This window comes from Rosa rugosa, chromosome 3 (genome assembly GCF_958449725.1).
Source record: "Rosa rugosa chromosome 3, drRosRugo1.1, whole genome shotgun sequence".
Classification (NCBI taxonomy): domain Eukaryota; kingdom Viridiplantae; phylum Streptophyta; class Magnoliopsida; order Rosales; family Rosaceae; genus Rosa; species Rosa rugosa.
In genome coordinates, this window is record NC_084822.1 from 53,716,862 (window position 1) to 53,736,001 (window position 19,140).

Consider the following 19,140-nt stretch of genomic DNA (forward strand, 5'->3'; position numbering starts at 1 on the left):
CTCAAGGAAGAGGAAACATTTGTTTCCAACTGTAAGATCATGAGGCGAGTAAGAAATGTCAGGCTTCCCGACTTGGCCAAGAAAGGCGGTCAAAGAAAACATGAAACAGTTCCTCTACCTGTCATCAATGGTAATCCCTCGAATATTAAACATGGCTTCTGAATAATCAGTAATAAGTCCCCCTAACAGAAGTAAAATGACCGGAAAAATAGCAGTAGTCCCATAGTCCCATGGTTTGATTGAACACCAAAGCATGCATCCATCTCATAATGCACACAATATCTTTTTACAAGAAACCTACTGCTAACAAATACAACGGTAAATCCCATTATCCCTACCGGGCCAAGAATTCTGTACAACCAAAAATTGCCTAAATGTGTTCACCTAGTTTTCTCAAAGTGTAGCCTAAAAACAAATCTAAGAAATCAGTGATTTTGTATTGTTTGACTTTAGACCTTCCTGGTTAGTGCTATTCAAGTATTTATCTAAAATTGGTTAGTTGCAGTGTGGCCTCATCAAGGGCTGATAGGTCGAGGAGCTTTTTCTGATTGTATAACAACAATGGATCACCCTTGCCATGCAACAATCAGTGTTCCCCCTATTAGGTAGCTCCTATCCTGGCAGTATAGTTAGTTGAGAGTCTTTTTGCCCACGGGCTTTGATCAGGCAACCAAGAAATTGGGAAGCCAAGCACCGCACACCATCTTAAATTCAGTAGGGCAACAGCCAAGTCCTCTTTAGAATCTTTAAAATGCTGGATTATACGGGATTCAGCTCCCTTGTCTTCAGCAAAGATATAGTCGTCCTCAAATTTTGTCTTTTCTGACCAGCTTCCATCTTCGTCACATATTATACGCATACTCAAAACCTGCAATGCTTCCATGGCTGTGCTGTAAAAACCACAGTTCGTATATGCAGTGAAAACAGAAGAGCACGTCCCCGAATCAGGCCGGATTTTGTCTTGGTGCATCCACTCAACAAGAAACTCAACTACATCAATCAGTTCCTGACATCCATTTCAAAGACGCAAAAGAAAATATTACTCACAAACTCAGCAAATAAAGATAATTTAAATCAAGAACCAGCAACAGGGACACATGATATACCTTTTCACAGGCTTTTCGAAGAATGGTATTGAAAACTAAAGTATCAAGTTTATTCCCTTCTGAGCTGGCTTGATCCAAAAGATTCAGTGCTTCATCAATGATATCATCTCCCAACAAAGTCTGAAACAAAGTAGGCTCCCAACATAAAAACAGATACCAATAAAGAAGCATGAATGCCTCAAATAGAATAAAATTACCTTTATGAGAGCAGTGTAAGTTATTGTTAGAGGGTAAAAGCCATCTCGCAACATCATAGAAACCAATGCACAAGCAGATCTATAACATCTGAGAATTTTACAACACTTAATCATTATAGTATAAGTTGCAGCATCTGCCGGGACACCACATGACTTCATGTTTTTAAACATCTTAATTGCCACTTGGCTCTGCGTGTAAACAGAAATACAAAAGCATGGTACTAGTCAAAACTCCATTATAATTGCAAAAGAAAGGGAAAAAATGGTGTTTGAACACTTACTTCCTCACTCTCAACAAGTGAATGCAACACCGTATTATAGATAGGTGTTCCCAGATAAATGTGATTACGACAAAAAAGATTCTCCGCCACATGTAAATAATGGATCAGCTCTCTCGTCATCCCTTCTGCTCCAAGGGCTTTCAGCTGGGAAAATAAGGAAATAAAAATGAAAGAATGCCATAGATATTCATAGTGCATAGAAGTTCACTAGGTAAATGCTTCTTGATCACCACAGAACTATAATACAGGATACATGGACACAAACTCAAATCTCAAGGGCAAAATTTAAGTATCTGCTTCGAAATTCAATTATATTTAATTCTCCAAAGTAAAAGGAGCACATGAGGCCAGGAGTTACCAAGTTATTCATTGACACAAAACTGTGCTGAATGCCATAGTTCGCCATATCCATTTCTATAGCTTTAATCCGTTTAGCAGCATCTACCTGTGACAACATGTTGCCCTCTTCATATGGGGCATTCACGTTACCAAATAAGGAAAACAGCTGCTCATATGTCCATATATTTGGCGTGACTTGTAGATGTTTCATTTTAGCTAGCATCCGCACGGCATTTTCAGGTTGATCCTGCACAGTTCATGCAACAATATTTGACTTGATGGGAGAATTATTAACCAACAGGAAAACAGCTTTAAATTGATGGAGAATGTAAAATGAGCAGAAAACAGATGAAACTTTTATAAGGAAATAATAATATAACAAATAAAAAAATCTTCATGATATTTCTATCTTGCTGCCCTCTGCTAGCATAAACACCATGCTACAAAATTTTCATTATTGGAGCAAATTAAAATAATTAATTATCACACCAAGAACATAGAAGCATAACTCCTATAATCTTCTTCCTAACATAACTAAATTTGTCTTAAACCACAGCACAACTAACTATATCAGATATATTATTCAAAAGAATTAGGGACAAAGGTTCAAATGTTGAATTCTCAGGACCCACCATCATGACCACTAGTGCGAGGGAATCCAATTTCATTTTTATAAAGTTTTAGTTCAGAAGCTACAGGAAAGAAAATAGTTCTGATAAGAGAATTTGGATCTATAGCATATCAGCTCACCCTAATGTCACATGCTGCAAGAAAAGCATTAAAAGCATGTGGATGTGAATACACAGATATTTGATCCAGCAGAGTCTCAGCTAAACCCAATTCTAATGCCTTGCTACAACCTATTGAAAGGGTTGCAAGAGTGCGATCATATGGCTTCAAATTTCTCTGCTGCATACTTTTCAACTGCAGAAGAATAACAAATGCAAATATTGTAATTAAAGAAAAAAGAACTAAGAAGCACATGGCCCAAAGGCAAAATCTGTGCATTTTTTTTTTTTGAGAAAACAAATGCAGTTAAATTAATATAACTTACAATTTCCATCCCACTGCTGAAACCTCTTTCTGGAACAATTGCTCTGATTAAGCCATCATACACATGGCTATTTATTTGAAACCCCAATTTTTGCATCTACATAAAAATGGGCCCCTTTAGTATTAGATGACATCTGAACCAAGTATATACCTAATAAAAGAAGGGAAAGATACAGAACCACATGATTATAGTAGATGATTGAAATCCATCAAGAAAAGAGCCATCATGATCAAAAGAAACATAAATGGTATGAGTGTTTCCAGAAACAATAATCTTAACTTCTAAGCATAAATATACAATTACATAGTTCTCCATATGAGAAAAATAACTATAACATAACCTTTGCATATGATATTACAGGTTGAATATGGAGAATTGTACCACTTTTATATGAGATTATATTGCAGAACATACACAACATAAAAAGAGATGTTACTATACCTGTAGGACTAACTGCTCAGCCAGGCCACCATTTCTTAATTCTGCACAAGCATATATCAAGTTCGTGAACGAACGTCTCAAAAGCTCCATAACAGGAGTACTTATATCAATATTAAGACCATCCGCTGGAACACTCTTAGTTTCTCCAAAACCCAAGCCAAAACTAGTGCATTGATCCGCACTAACAACATGGCCATCCAAATTCTCGCAGTATCTGGAAGAGATAGACTGTTCATTCTCCTCCAAATTAAGTTTCTTCAAGCCTAATTCACAGTTCAAAGGTATAGGAATGTCCAATCTTGAAGAATACAACTTTCCCTTAATAGATTTATTAACAGAAGCCTTTCCCCTGATGACTAAAGCCACCATATATTGCAATGTCTTGCATGCAGATTTTAAATCTCCCAACTTACTAAAGGACAAAAGAAACTTTTGCAGAGGGATAATGCTCAGACTGTAGTGTTTGATATAGTCCTTCCAAAGTTCATGGGCTACAGACAGGTTTTGTTGCCAAACTGCAAGCTAAAAGGAAAGAACAGATTATCATTTGACAAAACTGAACTTAGAATAATTTGGTTCCAGAGTCGATATTTCTAGAGATTTATGATTAAAGTGTACATGGACAGCTAGTCATATCACTATCGTGAAGGAAAACATAACAGAGCCTACGGTTATTCAGAAGCATCACCATTGGGAACAAACAGTACGAAGAACATGAGTTTTTTTTTGTTTATCTCCCACTCCTAAAATTGATGTGAAAAATAACTTTTTAAGGTTAAATCTAGACATTGCAGAAATTCAAAAGAAGCATCACCCAAAAAAAAATTCATAATAAAAACAATCATCTCAAAAGCATCACATAAGCGTCACCAAAAAAAAAAATCATAATTAAAACGGTCTTTCTCGATCAATATCTAAATCAAGCATTATTTCCACTCATCCATTGGAAACTCATATACAGTCATAGGGGTCTGCCTTAGAAATTGAAACTGATATTTTGATCCCTTTACAAAACATTGAAGCATTCTAAAACAAACCATATGAATCCACAAATCAGGAGATTAATTTACCAATCAAAATCATTTTCCAGGTTAGTTTTCTTACGGAGATCATAGCAAAAATGAAGCCCAAACATCTTCTAACTGAAAAGAAAAAAAAAAAAAACACACACAAAAACTGCTGTGTCGAAACAGGAATAAAATGACATCTAAACAGCACAATTCAAAATGTTTTCGTACACACCTTGAGAAGCAGTGCATATGTAACTTCATTCTTCCCCACCTTTTGTCGCTCCATCAATTCCAAACACTGATTGGCATAAACCATACTTTGCATTTTGGTACAAGCTTTCAAAAAAGTGTTGTAGACATGTAGAACCGGATAGATACCATGACTTTCTTTAAGAAAATTTATCAATTTTAATGCCTGATCAAAGAAAAACAAGAAAACACGAGACTATTTAGTTGATCATAGCAAAGGTTGACAATGACAGCTGGTCAAATATGGTAGCATCGATAGTTTGATAACTATGATATTAGAGTATTCATACAAGATAACTTTACTATTACCAACTGACTAGGCTAGCTAGATAATGCTGTCCAATTTTATAGTATAAATCATACCTCCTCCAAGTATCCTCCATTACATAGAGCTTCCACCATAAGCGCGGAGCAAAGGCTATTCAGACTAATCTCTTTCTCATCCATTATTGTCCAAGCTTCCATGACAAACTGCATCAAAAGTAAACAACAATTCCATGAATGTTACAAACCAAATAATATACAATTGAAGACTGTGGAAAACCTGGGGAGCTAAATCCTCAGAATGTTATAACTGACAAAAATCAAGATGCAGGATGGAACAATTACAAACAGCGAGTTGGATTTCATAAAGTTATATCATGATGCTACCGGTACATAAACATAAACATAAACATATACATATATACATATATCTATCCAGAAATATTATATATATTCATAATATGCTGAGTTTTCCTCTGATACTCTTCACATGTACATTAAACAATATCAACACTCCTTAAATGCATTTATTATCATTTTCTCAGCTAAAAACACATGTTTGAGATTCTATCTATACATGTCAAACGCCTAGATTAAATGGTGTGCAAATAAACAAACAAATGACAGAACAAGTCATCCAGCCTAGACGAATGAGCACATATGTCAAGTAATTCCTCTTTTTTCTCAGCTTACCAAAGGATCAGGTGACGTGGCACAGTACTGTAGAATATGCACGAAATCATCAGCTCCTTTGATGTCATTTCCCTGGCCTAGACTCAAAAGAAGATTGGAGGCTTCGCCTCTTTTACCCAATTTCAGAGCCTTAACAATTTGTATCTGCAAATTCATCGGAGTTGATTCTGCTCCATTCCATAAAACATCTCGACCTGCATTCATAAACTTGCACTCAAATTCAGGAAATAGACTTGCACAGTGATCATCCGCATTTATCCGAAAGCAGCTAAGTTCTTCCGTATAAGTATGTTTGACTACAGAAAACATAAGCCCAGCAATTTCCACTGTAATACACCCTTAGGCACACGAAAAACATGCAATTGCTTATCTAGTTACAATGGCATAGATGAGCTATGAAAGATTACCAGTTGAAATAGGAAGAGTTCGAGAATAGTCCAGTCTCTCAGCAACAATTCTTCGTCCCTACAATAACAACACTAATAACAAATCAGAACTCAGAAAATAAATACGATACGGAAATCAAATTCATAAAATTCGTATATAGTATACTCTCTCTCTCTCTCTCTCTCAAAATACACAGATGAATAAAGGCATACATGGTGGAGGTGTGAAAATGATTCTGCAATGGAATCCTGGCCCTGTAAAACAAGGAGAGAAATGTGAATAAGGCCTTGAGGCGAAATTGATACATGTGTTTGTTGGAGTTGAATATACTTACAGAGGTCTGTGCATGGTTTTGGAACTTCCTCAACTTCTTTTTAGGGTTTAAGCATTTCGAGGATACAGGAATTTTCTCCACAAAATCTCAAAACCCCCGCTGTGAATCACTGTATCAGTACCCAAGGAACGAAACTCGAATTTGGGCCTTAGAATGTTGGGTCACGAATCCAGTGAAGGCCCAAGCTTGCGGGACTCCAATACAAGCAAATTATAGCATGTCATATTATAGCAGAGAAGCCAAGTCCAATACGAAATTGGTTCAGTGATATAAATATAATTATCTTTTGTGGAAAAAAAAGTATGATGTTCCATTCATACGTAAGAGATGAGTTCAAATTAAGATATAATATAAGAATAAAAAATTATTGCACGTCACTTTGTTATTATAAAAATATAGCTGTTACAACTCACAATGTTGAATAATATCTCAAAAATTCGATCCTCTCTTGCCTATTATTGAAAAAAAATAAAAAAAAATTAGTCAACTCTTTAACATGAAGAGTGATTTTATCCGGAGGAAAATAATAAAATAAGAATCTAAAGACCAAAGTTTTATAAAAATATTATTGTTGTTACAACTCACGATATTGAATAATATCTCAAAAATTTGAACCTCTCTTGCCAATAATTGAAAGAAAAAAAAATGTCAAACTCTTTCGCTTGAAAAGTGATTATTTCCGGAGTAAAAAAATAAAATAAACCTTCAAGAGTCTAAAGACCCAAGTTTAATACCATTTTGACCAAAGCAAACACTAAATTAATCAAAAATATCGAGAAAAAACTCATGTTGATAAGAGTTCTGATGAAGTCAATACCAAATATATAAAAAAAATGTCAAACTCTCTGACATGAAGAGAGATTGCTTCTGGGGGGGAAATCAAATAGAACGTTCCAAAGACCCAAGACTAATACCATACCATTTTGGTAGGCAAGTTTATTGATAAAAATAATTCGATGGCAAATAATTTTTGATTAAAATATAAAATGCAAATAGTTAATTGCTATGTGCATCATGCGGGGCCTTTCATTAATGGCAAATAGTTAATCCAACAAAGAAGACCAAAGGGAATAATCAAGTATATAGAGTAGTGCAGTGGCTCATGAACTTCATTCATTCTTATAGTTATCGATCTATTCTGTTCAGGCAGCAGAAGATATAGTTAACAAATCATTGATCATATATATATACCATCTGTGAATTAAGCTTTGCTGCTATGGAGGTCCAAATACTGTCCAAGGAGTACATCAAGCCCTCTTCCCCAACGCCTCCACACATAAACACATACAGATTTTCCCTCTTGGATCACGTAATGCCTCCAGTTTATGTTCCTATGGTCTTGTTCTATCCTCCTGTTTCACCTCTCAGTACTACTAGAAGTGAAAGATCACAAGCACTAAAACAATCTCTCTCGGAAACCCTGACTCGCTTTTACCCACTAGCTGGTAGAATCAGAGACTACCTTTGCATCGACTGCAACGACGAAGGAGCTTATTACATAGAGGCCGATGTCAAGTCTCATGACCTCTCGGAGTTTCTGCAGCATCCTGACTTGTCAGTACTCCCTAAGCTTCTCCCAACTTTCAACAGTTTGCTTGATTACACTGATCTAATTTCAAATGCCACCACTGGCCTAGAAGGAGAAGGAGGAGCTGATGTAGTCATGATCCAAGTGACTAACTTTGCCTGCGGCGGGTTTGTGATTGGAGTGTTTGTTTCTCATATGATTGTTGATGGCATTGCCATCAGCAATTTTCTTAAAGCTTGGGCTGCAGCCACTGCACAGAGTCTATCAGGTCAGAGTGTTCATGTATTGCCTGATTTTGATGCTGCAACATTGTTCCCTCCTATTCTTGATGAACAAGGTAAGAGCACACACCCAAGAGAAGCAACCATGAGGGGATTGTACAGGCGTTTTGCCAAGAGAGGAAGGTGTATTACGAACAGATTTGTGTTTGAGGCCTCAGCTGTGGCCAAACTTAAAGAGCAAGCAGCAACATCATCATTACAAAATCCAAGTCGGGTGGAGGCAGTGTCAGCATTCATCTGGAAATGCGCCACGGCTGCTTGGAAGGCCAAGTCTGGTCAATCTGCACCGAGTTTGATAACCCACGCAGTGAATTTGCGCCGAAGAGCTGAGCCGAATTTTTCCCAAAATTGTATGGGGAATTTTGTTTGTTTGGCAGGTGCAATAGCAAATGATCATCAGAGAGAACAGGAGTTAGAGTTGTCAAGCTTGGTGAGCAAGATGAGGGAAGCAACATCGAAATTCAATGGTGACTTGGTGGCCAAGCTCCAAGGTCAAGATGGGTTAGCCACTATTAGTAAGGTTTTCCAAGACATGGCCGAGGCTATCACACTATCCACCAATGGGGATGATCAGGTGGAGATGAACTTTATTGGGTATACCAGCATTGCCTACTCTGGAGTGTATGATGCCGATTTCGGCTGGGGAAAGCCTCTGTGGGTCGTTCCAGTTCATGAGCCCTGTCACGAGGCCTTTTCGGTCAATGTGGTTCGTTTGATGGATACAGGAGAATGGGGAAACAATGGTTTTGAAGCTTGGATTTCTCTAGCTGAAGAAGAAATGGCAATGTTGCAAATCAATCAGGACTTGCTTGCTTTTGCTTCTCTCAATCCTAGTCCTCTCAGATTAAGCCAAAATACTGGGTCCTAGTTGATCATTTCATCATTTCCGTTTTGGCTTTGAGCCTTCTGCTGTTGAAGTTTGTAAAATGGACTTGTATGGTTCTACCTCACAATAATTCCTTTTGTACTATCATTTTCTTTGTCAAAACCGAGTGAATAAAATTTGGGGTGTGCGCTCGGTAGCCATACCAGTATTGATTAATAAACAAACTTGGCTAATTGGCTAACTTGTTCTTCACTACCTTTGACACTAATGATATAATCAAATGTAGCCAGTAATCCCGAGTATAGCGGATCTTGTCCTCAACAGCCATTAGAAAAATCTTAATAAAATAAAAAAGATATGGATCGAGATCCACCTTTGCTTTTCTATGAACCAAGCAGCTAATTTTTATTTTCTTTTGGTATGAATCAGCTAGCTAGGAAGTTACGGCAGCATATACATACAGTTGATAGTACTATACTCCATCTACTGAGCTGAATAAGATGAGAATCAGCATGGATGTAAAAATAATTTCAAAAGATCGAGTGCATCAAGCCTTCTTGGCCGACACCCCAACACCTGAAAATCCACAATCTCCCTGTTGGACCAGCTCATTCCTTCAATCTATGCAGTATGTACCTCTTCTCCTCTTCTATCTCCCCCACCGGAATTCTAACAACGAACTTCTAAACATTACCCGAAGATCACAACTGCTAAAGCAATCCCTCTCAGAAACCTTGACTAGCTTCTACCCACTTGCTGGAAGAATCAGAGACAATCTATCTGTCGATTGCAATGACAAGGGAGTTCATTGACATGCCCTATGTCTCATTGCGCAGCCACTTCCTTCCAAGTGGTACTGCTAGTTTTGCTGAAGCAGCTGCAGGAACTCCCCTAGCTATGATCCAAGTCACCAACTTTCCATGCGGCGGTTTTGTTGTTGCTTGTTGGTGTCTTTGTTTCACATATGGTTGTCGACGGAACTGCGCTGGTCTCCTTTCTTAGAGCTTGGGCCGCAACAATCTTTCGTTATCAAGCTCCTAAATTTGCTCATGATACATGTAAGCCTAATTTTGACTCCCCATTTGTGTTTTCTCAAAGTGATGCATTCCCACAAGAAGCAACTATGATGGCTTTCTGGAGCTGGTTTCTTAGAATGGGTAAGTGTGGAGCATTCCCACAAGAAGAGCAATATTTGATTCCATAGCTATTGCCGAACTTAAGGCCAAAGCAGCAGCAACCTCAAGCGTGCCAAACCCAACAAGTGTGGAGGTTGTTACGGCACTCATTTGGAAATGTGCTGCGGCTGCACTTGCCTTCAATGCCAAAAGTACTGATCAGAGGTCATCATCCCTTGAACAGCCACACAGTCAATCTGCGCCGAAGAGCTGTGCCACCATTCTCAGAGAACTGTATGGGAAATTTTCTCTCCATAGTTGCAAGCCTGCAACTGCATTATGCAGCAGCCCTCAAGAGTTAGAGCTGGGTAGCTTGGTAAGTCGAATAAGGGAGGCACTAAATTAACAAATTTGATGGTGATTTTGTACATAGTCTACAATTGGCGATGGAGGGCTTGCTAAACTCGTACGTTGAGCTTTCAAAAGAGACCGCGGTAGTACTTTCTCTAGTGCAGCATCTGATGGTGGCTTGGATTACATATGTTTTAGCAGCTGGTGCAACTTTGGTCTATATATATGATGTTGATTTTGGGTGGGGAAAGCCTACGTACGTCGTGGGTTATCTTGTGTTAATGCAGAGTTGCAGACAATGCTACACCCATTTTCTTGAATACAGTCCAGCTCTTCTAAAGTGAGAAGGGTGTAAATTTACTTTAATTTCATAAAATCTAGACGCTCTATATAATCTAAGGGTCATAACATTTGACACATCACTCAATCACAAATTTTTGGGATCTTAGATTAAATAATGGTAACTCGCCGTTAACTCAAAAAAAAAAAAATAATAAAAAAAACTAGGGATTTGACGTGGTCTCCTGGGCATCACTGATTCACTGCTGCATTTGGCTTTGTGCTTCCATAGAAACTCATCCGTAGTTAAAAAATAAATCTTTGAAAATCATTGAGGTCTTGATAAACTCGATCTTAGTAATGGAAAATTCTACAATGTGTTAACGTATGACATGCATACAATTGCCTTAAAAGTTGTAAAATGAGTCCTCAAAATAGTAATATTAGTCCTCAAAGTAGTAACATGAGTCCTTAAAGTGGTAAATTTTCTTAGTTACCACATGAGTCCTCAAAATAGTAATATTAGTCCTCAAAGTGGTAACATGTAATACCCCGAAAAATCCAAATTAAATTCCGTGGATTTTTTAGAAATGATTTCACGATAGTGGGAGCGAGTACGAGTCTCGGAGAAGTTGTGGAATTAGTTTGAACGATTAATTTTCGAAATCGAACGTTATTTAGGGGCTCGTGGAAATTGACTTTTTATACATACGGAATTTGGGAAAACTTCCTGCATGAAAGTTGTAGGGCTCGTCGATACGATCTCGTGCATATGTGGAACACAATATTTGGAGTTCGTATGAATAAGTTATGAATATTTGAAATTTGGGAATTTTCTATAAATAGGAAAAATTTCTGATTTTTTCATTAAGGACGAAAAAATCTAATTTTTGCTAAACAGTCCCCGAAACCCTCCGTTCTCTCTCCTCTCCCACGCGGCCGAACCGCTCGACCCGACCCGGCCGAACGGCCCTCCTCCGGCGTCCTCCAGCCCCGGACCCGGACACCACCGTGATCGCCGCTCCACGCCCAGACGCCCTCCGGTGTGGTCTTGGCCCGCCGCTGCCCCGAAAGCTGGATCAAAGACACCCAGACGAGCGAAACCGACCCGGCCGGAAAACGTCGACGCCGGCGTTGCACGGGCCGATCCTTCCCATTTTCGTGATCTCCTCTTCCCCCTGATCATCCCCATGTAAGTCTTTCATCACGATTTTGAGTGTAGACCGCTAGATCAAGGTTTGACTTTTTGAACGCCTCTGATTCAATCTAGGATCCGATCGTGCGGCCGAGATTAATCCAACTTCAACGCTTGATCTAGGACGATCTAGGCCGAACCAGGCTTAGCTCCAGGTATGAAAGTTGATCACCCTTTCATTTTGAAGAAGTTTGTAGTTGACGACTTTTGCATCAGAGGTGGTTGACCTTCGTTGACCGCCGCGTTGACCACCGTCTGACCTCCGCTTGTGGCGGCGGGTCGGACCTTATTTTGAGTTTATATTATCTGGACGATGATCTACGCATCCATACGAGCGTTTTGATATATTACAAGGTTATTTTAGAAAATGTGGATAAATAATGGATTTACGTTTTGACGTTACTATTTAACGTTTTTACGGTTTATCTTCGGTTTACGATCTGCGAAGATCTGACCATCGGTTTTACTTCAAATTATAACATGTTGATCGTATGACTGTCCCGATGACTTTGTGTGGTCATGGGCGAAGATCCGACCGTTGGATCTTCGTATAAATGCAAAACAGTGATTAGGGAGGCGATTCGTGAGAATCCGTCCGTCGGATTTTCGTATAAATTTGTGAAGATGTTAGTAAGGACGATTCAGGAAGATCCGACCGTTGGATCTTCGTGATGATTTTTGGAGGGTGATCCTAAAGGCGATCCGTGAGGATCCGACCGTTGGATCATCATTTAATTTCGATCCGACCGTTGGATTGTCGTTTAAGTATGTTTTTGAGTTATTGGCTAAAATAAGGTCATGTGTGATTAGGTGATTGACGGTCTCCCTTGGGTGAACGATTTCGGTGTGTATTGTGTTAAATTGAAGACGCAGCGGGAATATCGAGGTGAGTAAATCGCACATGGTTCATTCACGAACCGAAATTCGGTGATTTTATTTAATTGAGAAATTGTGGAAATTGTTTTATGAAAATAAATATTTGTTTTAAATTATATGGACTTGATCGACTACGGTCCATAGGTAAGTAAAATGTATTTAAACTATAAAAAAATGAATTTCTAGATTTTATTGCATGTGAACTATAGTTGGTATTAGTGGTCACTCTTGTGTGGGTGACTACATATATATATATATTTACGTGGAATATATATTGGATGGTGTGATTTACTGAGTTATATTTTGAGCATTACCCTTTGGAATATGTGATTTATCTTAGATGTTGTGTTGTCTATGATAATGGGTAATTGAGCAAAGTGCGATAGTTGAGTCGTTGAGATGAATTAAATGAGGAGTCGAGTGAATTGAGGAAAGCAGTCATTCGTAAGGTGAACCTTGGCCCAGGTGACACTTTACGATACAGTTAGAGCTCTAGTCTGTCTGCTGTCATACTGCTTGGGGGATAAACGAGTTATCATATGCCCTTGGGTATGACATGACATACTGAATGGGGTGATTAATATAATTAATCATAAGCCTGTAAGTATGATATACTGAATGGGGTGATTAATCTAATTAATCATAAGCCTGTAAGTATAATATACTGCATGGGATGATTTATATAAATAAATCATAAGCCTGTGAGTATATATTGAGTAAACAGTTGTTTGTTTTTGAGTAGTCATGTTGAGATGTGAGTTGATTGATGTTTGAAGTGACGTTGTACACTTCAATTATTATGCAAAGAAAATACTTGAGTTGAATTTATGCTTGAGTTGATTTGGTTACTTTAAATCGTGCAATCCTTTCATTTACTCATACGAGCTGTCAAAAGCTTACCGGGTTTGTGTTGTTGCAATCCCGGTACACTATTCAAATTGTGTAGCGGGTAATCCTACAGGTCAGGAAAATCAGGACGGTGATCGTGCGGGTTAGAGAATTTGTTTTAGTTTTACAGCAATTGTAATTGTGAGGTGAGTTATGCTCATTTGAGCCTTACAATATAATTTGGTGAGAGTGTGCTGTAATAAACAAATTTGAGATTTGGTTTATGTAATATCGAGCGATGTGAGGTGTGGTTGTTTTGAGAAAAAAATTCAGGTTGTATTTATGTGAGTTGTATTAATTCATGTTTCGGATTTGGATTTGTTATTCAAAATCCGGGGCGTGACATAACATGAGTCCTTAAAGTGGTAAATTTTCTTAGTTTACCATATGAGTCATCAAAATAGTAATATTAGTCCTCAAAGTGGTAACATGAGTCCTTAAAGTGGTAAAAATAGTTGATGTATGAGAAATGTTAACATACCATAGCTTTACCCCTTAGTAATATACACAATTATATAATTCTAATGATAAACATGATTTAGGTGTTGATAACTTTGAGTTCTCTCCTCAATCAAGAAGAATACTAACTCTTTTTTTTTTTTTTTTGATGAAAGGGCGGTGCAATGCCCTCGAGCCTGGGTGGCTTAAATTGAAGAAACTGTCGAATACAAGGGGGACATTTGGCCTGAACCCCTGATTACAATAGATAACTAGAGAACCTCCTGACATATTATCCTGAGTCTCTACTAAACACATGTACTCAACAATGCACCAACTAGCGAAGATCGCACTATTGGCGACTCTATTCACTTTAACTGCTATAAAGAATACTAACTCTTTATTAATGTTTGATTGAATCAGATTGTACCGCAAAGTTGAATTCATCATAAGTCCCTTCGATTGCTTTGCACCCTTTGGTGATTTTTTCGATTTGCGATTTAAATTCATTAAGATAAACCCCAGATGATTGAATCCAATTAACAAGGGTATACAGATCTGCCGATGCTTCTCCAAATCCTAGAGCCAATAGTCAAAACGATCACCTCCACCACACCCTTGGAATCGAAACCATAACCAACTTACACACATTACATATACTGATCACAGGACTAAACCCAAATCCACAAACAAATTTACAATTGACTTTACCCCCATGTATTACACCGCTCTGATTAGATATTGATTGAAGCACTTATGTTTGTTTCAAGTTATTAATGGCATGGTGAATTGGCGATACACAAACTACATGAGTATCACTATGGAAGAAAGAGCAAACACAGCACGCACAGGAGAAAGACAATTTTTTTTTTATTTTTATTTTTTTTACCCAGAGTTAACAGCAAGTCAGTGCAGGTTAGATTAAAGGGTAAAAACTCCAAATGGTACTTGAACTATTGCAAAATGTATTTTTTTGGTACCAAATTTTTTTTACCCGAAATGGTACATGAAGTATTGCATCGTTACCAAATATAGTACCTCCGTTTACTTTTTCGTTAAAGTCGCTTACGTGACATGTATTTTTTAAATAAAAATTTTAAATGTACCCAAAACTATTGCAAAATGTATTTTTTGGTACCTATAAATTTTTTTTACCTCAAATATTGCCCAAAATCTTTTTTGTTGATAAAATTTTTAGCTAAAAATAAATAGTTAGTTTGTTGAAATATTAGATTTTTTTATACTGAAACTTGTATTGTTTCAACCTATATGTAATACTTCTTCCGATGAATAAATATCATATTATGATGAAGAAAAAAAATAGTAAAGACGCAATACTTGAGGTACCATTTGGGGTAAAAAGAATTTATAGGTACGAAAAAATATATTGTGCAATAGTTTGGGTACCATTTGGAGTTTTTTCCAAAAAAGTACATGACACGTAGGCGATTTTAACGGAAAATTTAACGGATGTACTATATTTGGTAACAACACAATACTTTAGGTACCGTTTGGAGTTAAAAAAATTCGTAGGTACCAAAAAGTACCTTTCACAATAATTCAGGTACCATTTAGAGTTTTTACTCTAGATTAAAACCCCAAAAATTTGTGGTAGAGTGATGTGTCAGCTCTTAGAACCCTTGGATTATATGGAACGTCTAGATTTTATGAAATTAAGTAAATTTACACACTCCTCACTTTTAGAGGAGCCAGATCCGTCATTTTAACAGATAGAAGGTTCGAGCAAGACGTTGTAGCCTGGATTTGTCTAGGTGAACAAGACATGGCTATATTAGAATTTAGAACATGATATATGACAGCTTGCTTGTGCTTTTTTCGATCCTACTGCTCTTTGTTAAACTTGGGTACTATGTCTCTCATTCATGACAACAGACAGACTGCTCTTTGTTAATTCTCACTGTGTTGTAAGTGGAACTCAGGAGGCAGGAGCTGATAATTGCAATGTACCTGCAGAGCAAGAAATAATAATATTAAGCCAGTTTTCCAGCTGGATTTCTTTAGATGAAGAAGAAACGGCTTTGTTGCAAAGCAACCAGGACTTGCTTGCTATCGCATCTCTCAATATCCTAGTCTTCTCAGGTTAAGCCAAATTAATGAGTCGTAAGCGATTATGTCATTTGTTTCGGCTTTGAGCTGGTAAATATCTAAAATATGTTTAGATCAATGTCGATCATATGGTTGCCACTCGCTAAAACCAAATATATATGATTGATTAAGGCAAGGTTAACACACTCCACCATGGAGGTGGAGCCGTGGAGATTAACTCTAAGGCAGCTATATAGCCGCAACGTTGGATCCAACGACTTGCAGACATCTATAGTATCTTGTAGGCCCTATATCTTGTATTCTTGAACAAAGAATCATGGGAATCATGAATGAAACTCATATTAGAGAAAGAAAATGTCAAATTCACCAATTCACCAAATTTGCTTATTAGTACTATTGTTAGAAGTCGGCTAACATCGATCTGGTTTGGTACGTAAGATAATTTTTCTCTAACAAAAATATTTGTAGAGATCTCAAGTTTGAATATCCTCCTACACAAGGTATATTCTTAGAAATAAATAAAATTCAGGGCTAACATAGAGTTAAATAAATGAAAACCGTAAGTAATCAGAGAAGACATTAAATTTAGTGAAGAAAATCAGTAAGTGTGAAGAATATACATGGATAACTTCTTTATTTCATCAACTCATTAAAACAATCCTCAGTCCGGCCGGCAGCTTATTTTAGTGCCTACTTATTTTAGTGCATATATTTCCTTGGAAACTAAGCAGCCAGCAGCTAATAAGTGACAACAGCATATATAATTTATGGATTTGGATCCTCTACAATTAGCATTGAGCTGATCATAATGACGAACACGGTCGTGAAAATTATCTCGAAAGAGTGCATCAAACCCTCTTCCCCAACACCTCAGCACCTGAGAACCCACAAGCTCTCCCTCTTGGACCAGTTCGTTCCTTCCATTTATGTACCCATGATCCTCTTCTATCCCATCCACCCAAACCCAACAGCTTCTGCTAATTCTGGTAATACTTGCCAAAGGTCAAAACTGCTAAAGCAATCGCTTTCAGAAACCTTGACTAGCTTCTACCCACTTGCCGGAAGAATTAGAGACAATCTCTCTATTGATTGCAATGACGAGGGGGCTAGTTACACAGAGGCAGAAGTCGAGTCCATAAATCTCTCCGAGTTCCTCAACCATCCTGATGTCACATTGCTCGGTCAGTTCCTTCCATCCGGTGCTAGTTTCACTGAATCAGCAGGTCCAGGAGCTCACTTAGCTATGATCCAAGTCACCAACTTTGCATGCGGTGGTTTTGCTGTTGGTGTCTTGGTTTCACATATGGTTGTTGATGGAACTGCATTGAGCACTTTTCTTAAAGCTTGGGCTGCAAGGTTTCGTAAGGCTCCTGAATCTGATATATGTAAGCCTAGTTTTGATGCCTCATCTGTGTTTCCTCAAAGTGATGCATTCCCAAGAGAAGCAACTATTATGGCTTTATGGATCCCCTTTCTGAGAATGGGAAAGTGTGCTTCAAGGAGATTTGTGTTTGATGCCACAGCTATTGCCGCACTTAAGGCCAAAGCAACAGCCAGTAGTGCCTCAAGCTCAAGCGTGCAGAATCCAACTCGTGTAGAGGTTGTTACAGCACTCATCTGGAAATGCATTATGGCTGCGTCTGCCTTCAACACCGAAAATATTGATGGTGGGCAGAGGCAGAAGAGGTTATGTTTGATAACTCACGCAGTCAATTTGCGTCGAAGAGCTGTGCCACCCTTTTCAGAAAACTGTATGGGAAATTTTCTCTTCACAGCTGCAGCTACTTCATGCAGCAGCAACGCTCAAGAGTTAGAACTGGGAAGCTTGGTGATTCGGATTAGGGAAGCAATAAAGAAACTCGATGGCAATGTTGTCCAAAGCCTACAAGGGGGATGGAGGGGTCGCCAAAATGTGTGAGCTTTCAAAAGAGATGGGTGATACTTGCTCTGATGCAGCATCTGATGGTTCTTTGGATTATATATGTTTTACCAGCTGGTGCAACTTTGGTCTGTATGACGTTGATTTCGGGTGGGGAAAGCCTATATGGATGTCTTGCGTTGGTGCAGACAATGCTCCACAATCCGTGTTCATGAATTCAGTCCTTTTAACAGATACGAGGTCTCGTGATGGAGTTGAGGCCTGGATTTATCTAGGTGAACAAGAGATGGCTATATTAGAACATGATGACAGCTTTCTTGCTTTTGCTTCTATTGATCATAGTCCTCTTGAACTTGGTAACACTGTTTCTTATCCATGAAAGATCGGCCGTCCCCACTCATTGTAACTGGAAAATGTTTCATTAGTGTGAAGTATAATCGCATTGTACCAGAGAAACCAATAAAAAGCACAGAAGCACCAATAACGATATTAAGTTATATACTTAATTGCCCTTTATCAATAATAACCACAACTCAAATTGTAAATGAATGATACAAATTCAGAGTGATACATTGAGTACTGACTGTACTTTATCTCAATATATATAGCTGACAACTTAACATGAAACCCCAACTCCTTGAAGCTAGTTTTTACAGTCTAAACAATGAACTAAAATTGAAAAATCAACAGATAGATTCAATGTGAACTTCACAGTAGCTTCTCACATAATTGCATACAGATATTCAACTGGAAGAATCAGAAGCATGGCATATCCATAATCTTGAGACAATAATTAAAGAAGATCAGTAATCGAATTTGAGGCCAACAACAGCATAAAGGCAAACCAAAACTGTTAAGAAGCCCTCTTTTTCATCCTAGCTTCTATGACAGAGTTTTTTTTTTTTTTTTTTTTTTTTTTTTTTTTTTTTTTTTATTCGAAAAGATTATAAATTAGATTTGGAAGCCTCTTGGGCATCCACAATTTACAAAATCAAAGAGCAAAGCTCTTGAAGCCTCGCTAAGGACCCTATTGATCCAAGTTGAACCACTTACAAGACAATC

The 19,140-nt window shown here is 37.9% G+C and overlaps 2 protein-coding genes and 1 pseudogene across 3 annotated transcripts; 2 read left to right on the plus strand and 1 right to left on the minus strand.

The window, feature by feature from the left end:
- Positions 1-174: 174 nt before the first annotated feature.
- Positions 175-6,260, minus strand: LOC133740576 (pentatricopeptide repeat-containing protein At1g76280). Of its 2 annotated transcripts, XM_062168524.1 has the most exons (13): positions 6,234-6,260; positions 6,042-6,099; positions 5,635-5,930; positions 5,041-5,148; positions 4,661-4,843; positions 3,419-3,940; positions 2,978-3,073; positions 2,674-2,847; positions 1,943-2,170; positions 1,585-1,728; positions 1,304-1,492; positions 1,107-1,226; positions 175-1,006 (listed from the first exon to the last, which is right to left on the minus strand). In XM_062168524.1, the coding sequence occupies exons 3-13, from the start codon at positions 5,836-5,838 to the stop codon at positions 602-604; spliced, it is 2,373 nt and encodes a 790-aa protein (XP_062024508.1). In that variant the 5' UTR covers positions 5,839-5,930; positions 6,042-6,099; positions 6,234-6,260; the 3' UTR covers positions 175-601. The 2 variants fall into 2 exon arrangements, with proteins under 2 accessions (XP_062024508.1, XP_062024507.1); XM_062168523.1 differs by lacking the exon at positions 6,234-6,260 and having other exon boundaries at positions 176-1,006; positions 5,635-5,828; positions 6,042-6,113.
- A 1,163-nt stretch (positions 6,261-7,423) lies between these two features.
- Positions 7,424-10,797, plus strand: LOC133741488 (stemmadenine O-acetyltransferase-like). Its single transcript, XM_062169385.1, has 2 exons — positions 7,424-10,147; positions 10,350-10,797. Exon 1 carries the CDS (start codon positions 7,572-7,574, stop codon positions 9,030-9,032), a length of 1,461 nt encoding a protein of 486 aa, XP_062025369.1. The 5' UTR covers positions 7,424-7,571; the 3' UTR covers positions 9,033-10,147; positions 10,350-10,797.
- A 6,098-nt stretch (positions 10,798-16,895) lies between these two features.
- Positions 16,896-18,661, plus strand: LOC133741489 (stemmadenine O-acetyltransferase-like; annotated as a pseudogene).
- Positions 18,662-19,140: the final 479 nt, after the last annotated feature.

What these genes read in the sequence shown, in the direction of transcription:
- LOC133740576 (XM_062168524.1), bottom strand. Translation starts at nt 5,838, where the DNA reads ATGAATGCAGGTCGAGATGTTTTATGGAATGGAGCAGAATCAACTCCG. An exon ending in ATGGAGGATACTTGGAGGAG is followed by an intron (nt 4,844 to 5,040) that starts GTATGATTTATA and finishes TTCTTTGATCAG; the next exon opens with GCATTAAAATTGATAAATTT. An exon ending in TTCGAAAAGCCTGTGAAAAG is followed by an intron (nt 1,007 to 1,106) that starts GTATATCATGTG and finishes AATGGATGTCAG; the next exon opens with GAACTGATTGATGTAGTTGA.
- LOC133741488 (XM_062169385.1), top strand. Translation starts at nt 7,572, where the DNA reads ATGGAGGTCCAAATACTGTCCAAGGAGTACATCAAGCCCTCTTCCCCA.